At 40.1% G+C, this 13,575-nt stretch overlaps 2 protein-coding genes across 6 annotated transcripts in view; one reads left to right on the forward strand and one right to left on the reverse strand.

The window, feature by feature from the left end:
• The window catches only part of LOC126373964 (phospholipid scramblase 3-like), a 188,156-nt gene that overhangs the window by 51,249 nt on the left and 123,332 nt on the right, over positions 1 to 13,575 (reverse strand). Inside the window, exon 1 of one of the 4 annotated variants that reach the window (XM_050020371.1) lies at positions 8,756 to 8,882. The exons of the other annotated variants lie outside the window; for them this stretch is intronic. The gene's annotated coding sequence lies outside the window, so the exon portion shown is untranslated. Of the gene's footprint in view, positions 1 to 8,755; positions 8,883 to 13,575 lie in introns of those variants that run through there. 4 annotated transcript variants of the gene reach the window in all.
• On the forward strand, positions 5,282 to 12,758 carry LOC126374060 (uncharacterized). Of its 2 annotated transcripts, XM_050020506.1 has the most exons (5): positions 5,348 to 5,494; positions 8,788 to 8,942; positions 9,476 to 9,667; positions 10,648 to 10,773; positions 11,862 to 12,758. In XM_050020506.1, exons 1-5 carry the CDS (start codon positions 5,458 to 5,460, stop codon positions 11,889 to 11,891), a joined length of 540 nt encoding a protein of 179 aa, XP_049876463.1. In that variant the 5' UTR covers positions 5,348 to 5,457; the 3' UTR covers positions 11,892 to 12,758. The 2 variants fall into 2 exon arrangements, with proteins under 2 accessions (XP_049876471.1, XP_049876463.1); XM_050020514.1 differs by lacking the exon at positions 9,476 to 9,667 and having other exon boundaries at positions 5,282 to 5,494.

Genomic DNA, 13,575 nt, shown 5'->3' on the forward strand with positions numbered 1-13,575 from the left:
TATCTTAGACCATGCACCATTCAACTACGAACCCATTGCTGAAAACAATTCGTTTTAATATTATTGCAATACTATTTTTCACTAATATTGTAGCACCCTCTAGAAAGACGTAATTTTTATATTATTTGGGAACATGCAATAAGCTACCACGTACACATTGCCGAAAACAGAATTTATTGTAATCGGACATTTCGTTTTGATTATATTGCAACATTGTTTTGCACTAATATTGTGGCACCCCCTAGTGAGTTACAGCCATGACACCTGTCTAAGAACATGAACTCATCAAACACAATCCCGTTATTGAAAACCGCCTCAAAATCGGATCATAAGTTTATTAAAAGATAGGTGGTAACATTACTTTGCACAAACGCACACACAAACATCTCTCACCCTAAACGCATATACCTGCTCCGTTCCGTCGTGGGTAATAAATGTAATTAAAATTATACTAACCGTAATTAACAACACTTTGCTTTACTTAATACATAACATACATAAACTGCCTATATACGTCCCACTGCTGGGCACAGGCCTCCCCTCAATCAACCGGAGGGGGTATGGAGCATACTCCACCACGCTGCTCCACTGCGGGTTGGTGGAGGTATTTTTACGGCTAATAGCCGGGACCAACGGCTTAACGTGCCCTCCGAAGCACAGAATCATCTTACTTTTTCGGACAATCAGGTGATTCAAGCCTGAAAAGTCCTTACCAAACAAAGGATAGTCTCACAAAGTGATTTCGACAATGTCCCCATCGGGAATCGAACCCGGACCACCAGATCGTGAGCCTAACGCTCTAACCACTAGACCACGGAGGCTGTTTACTTAATACTACCTGATTATTAAGTGATGGGTTCAAGTTTATGAATTAAATGAGGATTAATTGGATGAATTTGATTCACTTGACCACACAATCCACGTGCCACTTATAGTCGATCTTGATTTTTCTTTAATCTTCGCCAATCACTTCGTATTATCTACAATTTATTGATTGTGATCTTCTCTGAAATCTGGCTCGAAGGACCATGAATATGCCTGATATGCCTTTTTACTGATTTTTAAGGGATTTAGGTAGCAATGAAACAGCACCGTGTTCGACGTAATTACGTGTAATCAATGGAACCGAAAAAAAAACGCCTGTCAGAAACAATTAACTAATAAAAACTATTGCAAATAAATTGCTATTATAAATTGAAGAGGCGTTTCGAATAATATTGACTCTAAACTCTAATATTGTGGCGCCCCCTAGTGAGTTACAGACATGACACCTGTCTAATAACATGAACTCATCAAACACAAACCCGTTATTGAAAACCGCATCAAAATCGGATTATTAGTTTAGAAGATAATTAATAACATTTCTTTGCACAAACGCACACACAAACATCTCTCACCCTAAACGCATATACCTGCTCCGTTCCGTCGTGGGTAAAAAGCAAGATCAAAACAGAAATGAGGATAAAAGTGCCCATTTCTTCCATAAGGTTTCGCTACTGTTGAGTGTTCTTAAATTTTGACGGTTCCCTATACTATTTGAGTCATCCCTAATTTAAGAGCCACGCTCTTGTCGGTGTAGCATTTTTCATGCTACTTTTTAGAGAAAAATAAGGCAGTGGTTTCCCTCTTGCCTTCCGCCCAAACTATTTGAGTAAGCAAACATATTATTATATTGTTTTGGTTATATTTTTACACTATTACCCTTCGCGCAGCGTTTAACTGCAAAATCATAGTGTTATATCTTCGAAAGATTGAAAAGAAGAAAACTTAAAAAAACTATCTTTCAATAAAAACTGCCTTTTTCCAAATGATGGCTGGTCTTCTTTAAATGGGTTACACTGCACGTTGCTCCACATATAATTTATACAAACATGATAGGTGGGCAAAAGTTGTCACGGAGTGGATACCTCTTGAGAGGCGACCTGAACGCGTTTCAGACGGATTGGAGGGAGATCGCTTAGGACAGGCAGAAATGGAAGCTCAGAGGGGAGGCCTTTGCCCAGCAGTGGGACAATCCAGACTAACTAAAAAAAATATATATATTTCAGTCTTAGTGGGACTCTGTACTCATGGGATTTAATTTATACAAAGTTGTTTTTCTATTAGCTTTTGAAACGCGCAATAATTCTGATATTTTAGGTCGGACCAGCAACTGCTGTGCTTTCCTGAATTAAAAATAATATACATAGTTACACAACAAACATGAGCAAGAAAAAGTAGTTTTAAATATATCTCAATATTAACACAGATTCATGTTTCTAATAATACCTACTTACTGGCACCAGGTCCAGCTGTCCGGCCATGGCCAAGTAACTACTTCTGACGAAAATCTACAGGAAATCAAGTAAATAAAAACCCGTATGAACATATTGTTATACTAGCTTGTAAACCACTCGCAATCAGTCTAGGTTCGCAGCCACTCTTGACTTGATCTGTTCCGACGTAGGAAAATGAGTAGAACGGAACGTAAAATCGATAGGAAGTAAGAGAGAATACTATGGAAGGATAAGTAATGAGATTTGGTTGTTTATAAATGGTATGGATTTAGAATGGTTAATGAATGGGACAGAAGGAAGGTCCCTCGCGCTGCCGTGTCCACAGACATAGGGGCGGACCTCTCGCTGCCGGCCATGGTTAGGACCATGAGCGGCAGCGAGCAGGCCTGGAGAGCGGTCGCCACCTTCGCGGACATGACTATGTCCGGAGCGGCGGAGAGGGAGCGGGAAGACTCTGTCGACTCGCTCCCGATTCGCTGCAGGCGACCGGGAAGGCGGCGACGGGCGTACTTGGTCGCAATCGACTGAGCGCCGCCTTGACGGGGACCTGTGGACGGTGGTCGGGGGACCGCTGTCCACAACATAGGTCCCGTGCTGTAGGGCTCCCTAAGTGTTCCGGGCAGCCCTCGGCGGAGGGGGAGGCGCTTGACGCGCTCCCATGGGTGCTGGGCCCCAAAGGGCATCCACCGGCGGGGACGCGGTTGTGTGCAATTGCGTTCCCGTATCCCCGCCACATGGCGGCAAGGAGGAACACCGTTGGGTTTTAGTGGGTATACCGGGTTTCCCGGGGAGTCCCACATAACCACGTCGTCCCCCCGGGTGGCGTGGTATGCGTAAAGCATTTCCCAACGCTAAAAAAAAAGGACTGAAGGAAGGGTTTTTCTTTTAAACTTTACCGGCAGAGACCATGGGTCATTGATGGTTCAGGTAGTATGACTTCCTTATAATCGGAACGTCATTAAACGTTCTGTCCTTGAAAGTGTTAAATAAGATATGTTCTATGCGTGTGTTATTTGATTGGGAATGGACGGTGTCAAGTGGTTTTATTTTATTTTATAGTGGAGTCAATAAAATCGCAGCATCCTAACTTCTAATTTGCCAGGGAAAGGTCCGATTGTGGTGATTGTCTTTTGGTGAATAATAATAAAAACTCCGCTCCGCTGGCTCCGAATACATCTCACTTAGGGGTGGTATTGAAAAATATTGGCGCCCGAAGGACGTAATATACGACCCTAACGTTCGATACGAATTCTATAGTTTTGACGACCTGTAAATGATAATATATTTTAATGTAATTCAATTCCGCAATAATATTTAATTTCATTGAATTTTGTAATATCTGTGACGTGTAATTATTATTATCAATAAATGACTATAACTATGACTAACGACCCGATTATTCTAGCCATGGAGGCGGCCAATCAGCTCGCGACAACAAACATTTCAGGGCCCTGCCGCCCGGTGCGGCGGACGGTTTCCCTTATTCAGAGCTTTATGTAAAGTCTTAAACCTAAATAAAGATTCTATCTATCTATCTATCTATCTATCGCTATCGGCCTACTAGAGTCGATTAATTCTTTCAAATATAATCCTCTAACACGACTGCCTGGGGAGAGGCGCTCAACTGGGCACCCTCAGGTCTGTTGGCTTAAAGTACCGGGTGAAAGCCCGCAGCGCTCCCCGTTTGTCCGGCCAAGTAGTTAATGACAATACAATAACTCACATAAAAAATAAAACTATCATGTTCTACTGTTACACGCCATGCTAGATTGCAAGAATTTAAGCGTGTTATTATTTGACCTACCGCAATGGGTAACGGGTATAATGTGTGTGGAGTGGAGTGTAACTATTTAAAGAATCTCCGACTATGACTTTATATTACGTCACAATCTATCGCCGTCTCTTACCAATATACACCTATTTGTATATTATCATTATCTCACTCTAACTACTTCGACGTAAGCGACGCGGCTCCAAAAACTCCTGAATGTCGTAAGGTAAATAAACTACGGTTTATTTTAGTACGAATTTAATCAAAAGTTAAGTTGTATAATATAATTACTATGATTTTAATCCTTACTCGGACAACTTTAAGTTCATATGAGATCTGAATACCAAATGTTTATGACGTTTTCGAATTGGACGGGTTATCTGACCTTGCAGTGTCTGGGTCATAGCTGTGATGGGCATCTGTCGATAAATTGTAATATCGATTCTTCCAAAACTGTGTTTCGATGTTATTTTATCGATATTTCTGTTCCAAGTTTGAACAGGGAAGAAAAAAATGTTCTTTTCTGCTTGTAATCTACGCACACCACGTCGTTAAAGTAAATTATTGTTCACTAAAGAGCATATAACTTTAAATAATCTTATTTATAAGTAACTACTCTACTTACTTATGTAAGTTAGCAGTTGTTACATGCGCCATGTCGGAGGCCTTTGGCGGCTCAATAGTAACCCTGATACCACGGTTGATGGGGTTGGTAATCCACCTCACAACCCACACGATAGAAGAAGAAGATCGTATTTACATAATACTTGTAATAGGACTCAGGTTCTTCAGATTGGGGTAATTTTTCGAAGGCCTGGCTTCGCTTAGAACAATACTTTATGTCCGTCTGTATTATTATATAATCTTGGCCAGCTATGTCTATACCCCATGTAATAAACCACTGAATTTTGAATCCACTTGTATTTTTCATAAGGGGTAGTTTATACAAAAGGGGGAGGTATTGTAGCGTAGCTCATATTACTTGTTAAGGTAAACATAGAGATAAGTTAGCTTTAAGAACTTTTGTATGTCAGTCACCTAGTAAACGCCTTACAGTGAACACGCACTTATTATTTGCCGCCCTTCTGAACCACATAATATACTTAGTCTCACACCCAGTCAGTATCACCACAATTAGCATAAACCACACTATTTCGGCAAAATAGCATAGATAATTAGCATCACGAGGTTTCCAGGATTTGTAGCAATAGGATCTGTTATCAATACTTAGAATGAGCAGTTCCTAGAACGTGACATCTGGCATGCCATTGTCGACTGGTTTCCTATCGAGAACGATTGACAGCACTAGTTCTCAGCCAGCCAGTGCGTGAATCAGCCGCGACCAGAACCCACGTGTGTAGTTGCAATACAAAATAAACAACTTTGCAATAGTGTTTTATAAGGGAACTTATGGAAAGGGAAGTAATGGCTGGGGATACACCTTTAGGTGAGTAAACAATACGTAATTATATACTTACTTAAGTATAGAAGAACAACTTAAGTACTTAGGTACCTATATTTAGTTCAATCAAATCAAATGCACTTTATATGTTGCATATTTGCCACTTATAATTTGTATTTTTAAGAAAGGGAAGACCAAGAAGAGTTTACAAGGAACAGATTAAATAGCCACGTTGTGTCTTTTAAAGAAGAGAAATAATTGGCCTTTGATAAACAAGAATGGATAATGCTACACCGACAAGAGCGTGGCTCTTAAATTAGCGATGATAATTGGCTAATTGTTTCCCGTCGGGGATTACCCGCCTTATCGTACTGTTAATAGACTGTTCAGATTGTTAGTTGTTGTTTACTTGATAGATATATGAGGGGGGGTACTGAAAAGTAGAGGTGGCCGATAAAAGAAACCCCCGACCGCATAAGACTCCGCTAGCGTGGTCGACGCTTTCCCTCTTCGCTTATCAATAAGGGCCCGCGCCCAACTCGGCACCCTTAGGCCTGTTATTCTAAATCTTGTACCGGGGTGAGAGTCCTCAGCGCTCCCCACTTGTCCGGTCAGGTCAGACGCAAACCTACAATAAGTCACGTCAAAAAAAAAATTTACAGGTTGTCGTTTTAACTACATAATGGTGCTTTTTTATTATTATTAATTCCTGTAAAGACCATCTAATTTATTTTAAGTTATACATGTCATTTTCTTATCTGCTGAAAAGGAAAGGGACGGGTAATCGACAAGCATACAATTTATGGAACACACGTCAATTTTAAGCACAAATCTAAAACAACCGTTTAAAAATTTTACATTGTCCAATAACCCGACATAATTATGTTGACAGCACACGTCTAACGATTTGCATACCAGCGAGATACCTTTTTGATTCGCCCGGGTTATTCATTCATTTACTCATTCTTCTTAAAATTAAGAGCCGTCCCTTTCCTTTTCGGCGGATAAGAAAATGACAGGTATAATTTAAAGTAAAATTAGGAGGTGTCTGCAGGAATCGGGGCCAATAAATACATAGTAGTCACTGTAGTCATGTGGTACACCGGCTTGCTTCTAAAACGGAGAGCGCCGGTTCGATACCCGACTTCGAGTACCGACTTGTACCATACATGAACAGCCTATATACGTCCCAATGTTGGGCACAGGCCTCTCCCCAATCGTCGGAGGGGGTATGGAGCATACTCCACCACGCTCCTCCACTGCGGGTTGGAGGACTTGCTTGATGACTTATTAATTTACCTTAAGTGCAGTTTTCACTAACACAGTTGACTCGACCATTATAGACGGCGATAAACCTTATCACCTATCACGTTAGTCTAACAAAACACTCTTGCGATGGATCTAACTCTGACTACCCCATTTGGGATATAGTAATGAGCTTATGTTATGGAAATACATGTGTGTATATGTTCATAGAATCTCTGAAACACTATCTATTCTAATCATTTGTTATTGATATGACCCATGCATTTTACTCAGAAACTCAAATACTATAGAAATTAAAACAGTTAAGTTAGTATTTCCTGATATAGTGAGTGAGTGAGTGAGTGAGAGATCTCTCCGACCGATTTCGGCCATGGCGACCACTTCGACTCCTAGTCGGCACCACGCTGATGCGCCCGAAGATGGCTTATGTAGCCTATCTTTACAGTGAACTCCCGCGCACAGTGAGGGCACGTGAGCACACCGTTTTCTTAGGTATCATACATAATAGATTTGTATTTTAAATGATTTCTAGAAATCAGTCGTTATCAGTAAGATGGGTACGTAGGCACTTACACTGAGAGAGAGAGAGAGAGAGAGAGAGAAATAATATATTTATTCAAACAAGGCATACTCATCCCACCCGCTATCTATCTCTCTATCTCCCTCGCATGTTATCTTGTTTTCCCCTTTTTTTGAGTCGATTTATTTCAAATTTGCCGCATATGGGATTCACTACTCGGCGGGACAAATGAGGAGCGCTGAGGGGTCTTACCCGGTACAAAATTCAAGACAACAGGGGGGCTTCCGGCTAAGACGAAGCCGATTCAGATTGGAGCAAATCGAACATCGATTTGATTCTGTCGTACCGCGTAAGCAGCCAAAATGGCGATCCCCGATTCGTGACGTCACACGAAGTTCGGCAAGCCGATTGAACGAATGATTTCAGTACTTTTGACACCGGCTAAAAAATCGAAGTTCGGCGTCCAGGTTTGAGGGTGTGGGCTCAGTGCCTAGTCTGAGAGGATTTGCAAGAAATAATCGACTCTAGTGGGCGGATAGCGATAAGCGCTGAGGTATATCGAATATCAAATTCTCATAACTCTACGTAGGTACAATCAAAGAGCAAAAGTGCAGTCATTGAGCCCAGAAAATTATTTGTAAACAGTGGTGAAATTATGAACCATTAGTTGTCATAATTATAAAATTTATGCTTTTGTAGGTGTTTTTCCCGCGACCTTCACCAGATCGTCGGTCCACCTTGTAGCGGGCCTACCCACTGAGCGTCGTCCGACACGTGGTCGCCACTGCAGAACCTTTCCGCCCCATCGGCCATCGGTTCTCGGTTAGGTCGCGGGAAGCCGCTGGATGCGGGCAGCGCAGGACCGATCGTCGTGGAGATCCTTGGGGGAGGCCTATGCCCAGCAGTGGGCGTCATACGGCTGATGATGATGAGGTGTTTTTGGTCTATTACAGAAATAACATGTAACCAGCAGGTCTTAAATGCAAACAGTTAATTTATCACTTTGCAAGAAACTGATTGGACTTTTGCATCTTATCGTACTTTTGTAACTAACTATACATGTAGTTTTTCGAACCCGATAAACTTTAAGGGTGGATTCTACGAGTAATTTCACCGAGAAAATACCCCCCCTGTAGTGGGGTGAAATCTCAATAAGATTTTTGCTGTTTTTTTTACAAAAAAAGATGAGATTAGGTGCTTTTAACTATTTTATGTACCTTTTTAGCAGTTGTGGATATTTTTATTCGATAGAGACGACTTTTTGCAGTCAAAAGCATTTTATTTCATGTCCGTAAGGCCTTCTAAAATCTAAAATTTTAAAATGGCCGCCATTTTTTATGAAGAAGAAAAATCTAAAATTTTTAAATGGCCGCCATTTTTCAAATATTGAGATTTGTGGGGTCAAATATGTAATATGGGGGTGTTTTCTCGATGAAATTACTAGTAGAATCCACCCTTAAAGTTGTCGGGTCCGGAAAACTACACACTGTATGTATAAAAATAATAATAGTAGAAAGTACCTTCTTAAACTGTATTTTTTTTCTCCCTCCAGGGTTGCGTCAGCTGATGCAGACGAGCTACGTAGAGGTCCGTCGCGAGTTCTCCTGCTGCGACCACCACTTCACAGTGGCTGCGCCGGAGTGTGGGCACTTCCTCGTTGCCAAGGGCCTCACCACCAAACATGTCCGCGACACTCAGGACCAAGTGGTAAGACAATGGCCCCGATTCCTGCAGACAACTCCTAATATTATTTTAAATTATACCCATCACATTCTTATCCACCGAAAAGGAAAGGGACGGGTGATTAAGAACTGTTTTTTTATCTATATTTTATTCGCCCGGGTTTAATTGTTTTTGCTGATATGCAACCCGTTTGTCGCGGGTTATTGGCCAATATAAAATATTGAGAGAGTTTTTTTAAATTTCTACCTAAAATTGTATGTTCCATAAATGTTATGCCTGTCGTTTACCCGTCCCTTTCCTTTTCCGCGGATAAAAAAATGACAGATATATCTTAAAATAAACTTAGATGGTGTGTACAGGAATCAACACCAATATAATTGTTATATTATTAACTAATCTAATGTGGTGGAACCTTTTAAAACACATAACAAGCTAACTACTATATACCAATTGAGTTAGTCTCCATACCCCCTCTTTGAGGTTGATTGAGGGGAGGCCTGTGCCCAGCAGTGGGACCTATATAGGCTTTTTATGCATTGTCACCCTTTTATCTCCAGGTGATGATGTTTCGCAACCCCCAGCGTTTCTGCGAGCTACCATCTATGGAAGTGTACGTGGGGCAGTCACCAGCTCTCACCATCAAGTATAAAGGGGGATTCAGCCGCTCCTTATGGATAGACGACGAATATGAACAGCATGTGCTCAAGATAAAACAACCTTACAGCTTTTTTGGAACTGCTGATTATAATGTGAGGTCATAATACAGGGTGTTAGTGACATCGTAACGAAAACTTTGGGGAAAGATTCACAGAACACGATTCTAAGTTGATATCAAGTAGATTTTTTCGTCGCAAATGTATAGAACTGAAAATAATTTTAAAAAATACTAAAATTACAAAAAAATAATATTCTTATTTTCAAATTTTAGTCTTGATGGTTTAATTCCTAAAAAAAACGTTTGCGAATTGGTGAAAAGCTGATTAATTAAAACACATAATAACGGGTTCTTACCGCGTTTAAAATAGGGACAGGGATAGGGTCAGTCATCCCGTGATCATGGCACTTGCAACAGTGTCGAAATATCGGGAGTCTCATATCCCTATTTTACCCGTTATTATGTGTTTTAATTATGATAGTAACCGCGTAAACTTAAAAAAATGAAAAGCTGTTTTCCAAACAGTTTTTACCATAACTGTACTATACAAAAAAAATCATCAAGTCACTCGCCGTAGCGGAAATCGCCGTTCGGGGAGTCACTGGTGCTAATTCCTGTAAATACCATCTAATTTTATTTTAAGTTATATCTGTCATTTTCTTATCCGCCGAAAAGGAAAGGGACGGGTAATCGACAAGCATAAAATTTATGGAACACACGTCAATTTTAAGCACAAATCTAAACCAACCGTCTAAAAATTTTACGTCGGCAATAACCCGACAAAGTTAAGTAGACAGCACGTCAAACGGATTGCATACCAGCGACGTACCTTTTGATTCGCCCGGGTTATTCATTCATTTACTCATTCTTCCTAAAATTAAGAGCTGTGAATCATCCGTCCCTTTCCTTTTCGACGGATATGAAAATGACGGATATAACTTAAAATAAAATTAGGCGGTGTCTGCAGGAATCGGGGCCACTGTCAACGCAATAATAATGGTGCGGAGAGTTACTGTAAGCGCAGTGTTACTCATTATTCTATGGTATTATTATAATAGTTATTGTCCGTTTCAGGTGCTTGGCACGAATGACGCGCAGGTGGGGGTGATCAAGAGGGACTGGACGGAGTACGACGTGCAATTCCCAAAGGACCTGGACGTGCGGTACAAGGGGGCACTCATAGCTGCCTGCGTGTTCATTGTTAGTATTCTACTGTTTATTTAAGCGTGAGCCGTGGGAGCCCAGTTCGTAGAACGCTTGCCTCTCACCATGAGGTCGCAGGTTCGAATCCAGCACAGGCCTAAACCAATGATTGTCGAATTTGTTTTCGAATTCATGTTCGGATCATAAATAAATATCACGTGTTCACATTCCCGAGACATGAATTTTAGGAGGTATGTGACCTAACCTGTATTGGAAATGTTTTCCATTCCCGGGTTGGAAGGTCAGACAGGCAGTCGCTTCTGTAAAAAACCGGATCTGCCAAATTTTCATCATCTCCCGATGATGAAAAACGTTTATCTCGTACACATTTCGTTAACAACATTAGTTACTTTACCTAATAATATAATAAAAAATATAAATTTACATGGGTGCCCAGTGGCATAGAATAAGGAATAATTCTACGTGCAATAGGTAATAATCAAGTGACGATAGACGCACAATCGGCAACACGGATTTTCAACCCTCACCCAATACACCAAAAAACACAACACCCAACAAAACAACCAAAACACCCAATCCAAACGGATTATCGGTTTTAACGGACAAATTACAGGGACGGAATCGCGGGCGGAAGGTTGGTAGCTTCTTCTCTCTGGGTTGTAAGACCAATGACCAACCTTATCGACCCTGGTGTCAAGGTTACTATTGAACCCCCATAGGCCCCTAACATGGAGCATGTAACGACAACAGCAGACTGCTTAATGTTCCCTTAAAAGTGTTAACTTTATGTCATCATCATCAGCCCATTAACGTCCCCACTGCTGGGGCACGGGCCCTATGGATGGATAGGGAGATCGGGCCTTAAACCATCACGCGGGCCCAGAGCGGATTGATGGTTATTAACGACTGCTAATGCAACCGGGACCAACAGCTTAACGTGCCTTCCGAAGCACGGAGCAGCTCGAGATGAAAACTTTTTTTGTAGTCACCCATCCTATGACCGGCCTTTGCGAAAGTTGCTTAACTTCAACAATTGCAGACCGAGCGCGTTTACCGCTGCGCCACCGACCTCCTCACCTATGTTAACTTTATGTACTTACACATTTATTTATTTTTTGTTACAGTCTATAGAAAGCCAGAGACGTCGCCATTGAAATAAGATCAAGTAGGATAAAAACAAATTAGTCCTATCTTGAAAATATAAACTTACTTTTTTAAATATAATTATTTTTTATATTATACGGAGTGTTAGTGATGTCGTAACGAATACTGAGGGGGATAATGTAGACCATGATTCTGAGTTAATATCAAGTGGAATTTTTCGTCGCAAAATTCATGTTGTTCTGTGTTTTTATTATTATTTTCAATTCTATATATTTTTCCTTTTTTTAGTCTATATTTTTGTGACGGAAAAATCCACATGATATTAACTCAGAATAACGAGCTGAATCGTCCCCCTCAGTATTCGTTACGATGTCACTTACACCCCGTACAAGTACGTATAGATGTTAGTGGCACCGTAACGAATACTGAGGGGCATGATTCAGACCATGATTCTGAGATGATATAATATGGAGTTTCGTGTCGGAAAATTAATGAAAATTTTAGTGTGTTTTTAAATTATTTTCAATCCCATACTCTTGCGTCGGTAAATTCCACTTGATATCAACTCAGAATCATAGCCCAAATCATCTCTCAAAATTTTCGTTACGATGTCACTAACACCCTGTATAAGGCTTTGGGTTACTTTATACTGTGCCCAGCACGTTGATGCCTCGTTTGACAAGACTATACGCAAGTACGTACTATATAATGTACTTATATGTATAAAATGTTGATGAATAATGCCTTTTTAAGCCAGTGACTGTACTTACGCATTTATTATAAGACATTTTTGTTACCTGTATATTTTTAACCCATTTGGGATGTAAAATAAAGTTATATTTTATAAATATTTTTATTGTAATTAGATTGTAAGCTACGAGTATACTCACATAATAAAACAAATATATTTCAATTGATTTATCATTTTATTTTAATTATTTTAGCCACTTAAAATTATTATTAAACTATATACTGGAGAAAATGGAGAAAGCTAAGTTCTCTCATCCGGTACAAAATTTAAGGAGGCTGCCGATTTGGGCACGAACCGCTGAGAAGATAAGAAGATGAGAAGAGAAGAAGTAGTGTTTGTGGTAGAATTAAAGTGTTTACCTACTTACAAATGGGAGTTCCCAGTATCCAAAGTATCTTTTAAGTATCTTTTTTTTTGCCCGGTCAGGTTAGTTATACTTAGTGATGGAAAAAGTAATATCGTCGGCCAGTAATGAGATTTTGTTCCATTTACATATTTATTTACAACACAACTTTACAAATTCATTCCTGGTACAAATTGAGAAAAAAAAATTGACTAGGTACATATTTTACCTGTAGTGACACTAATGTGTCTATTGTGATTTACGATGACGCTTACGTCCTACTAGGTTTTCTATAATATATAAAGCGACGATGTCCAATACCAGTGGTTCTTAACCTGGGAGTAATTACCCCCTCAGGGGTATAATGGATTTTCCTGGGGGGGTAACACGGGATGGCACTGAATAGTATTATAACTCTTCAGCATCAATTTAAGAGCCACACTCTTGTCGGTGTATCATTTTCCATTCCAGTCTATCAAAGGCCAATTCCAACAATTATAACTACTTGTTTTTAATTTTATTTTTAATTTTCCGAAAAGTTAACTCCGAGATTTATATAAGTATTACTTTACTGTACTAGTTACCCAAACGTGCATTTTTTAAATTACATAATAATAAACATATATGCGTTCGAATTTGT

This window comes from Pectinophora gossypiella, chromosome 2 (genome assembly GCF_024362695.1).
Source record: "Pectinophora gossypiella chromosome 2, ilPecGoss1.1, whole genome shotgun sequence".
Lineage (NCBI taxonomy): Eukaryota > Metazoa > Arthropoda > Insecta > Lepidoptera > Gelechiidae > Pectinophora > Pectinophora gossypiella.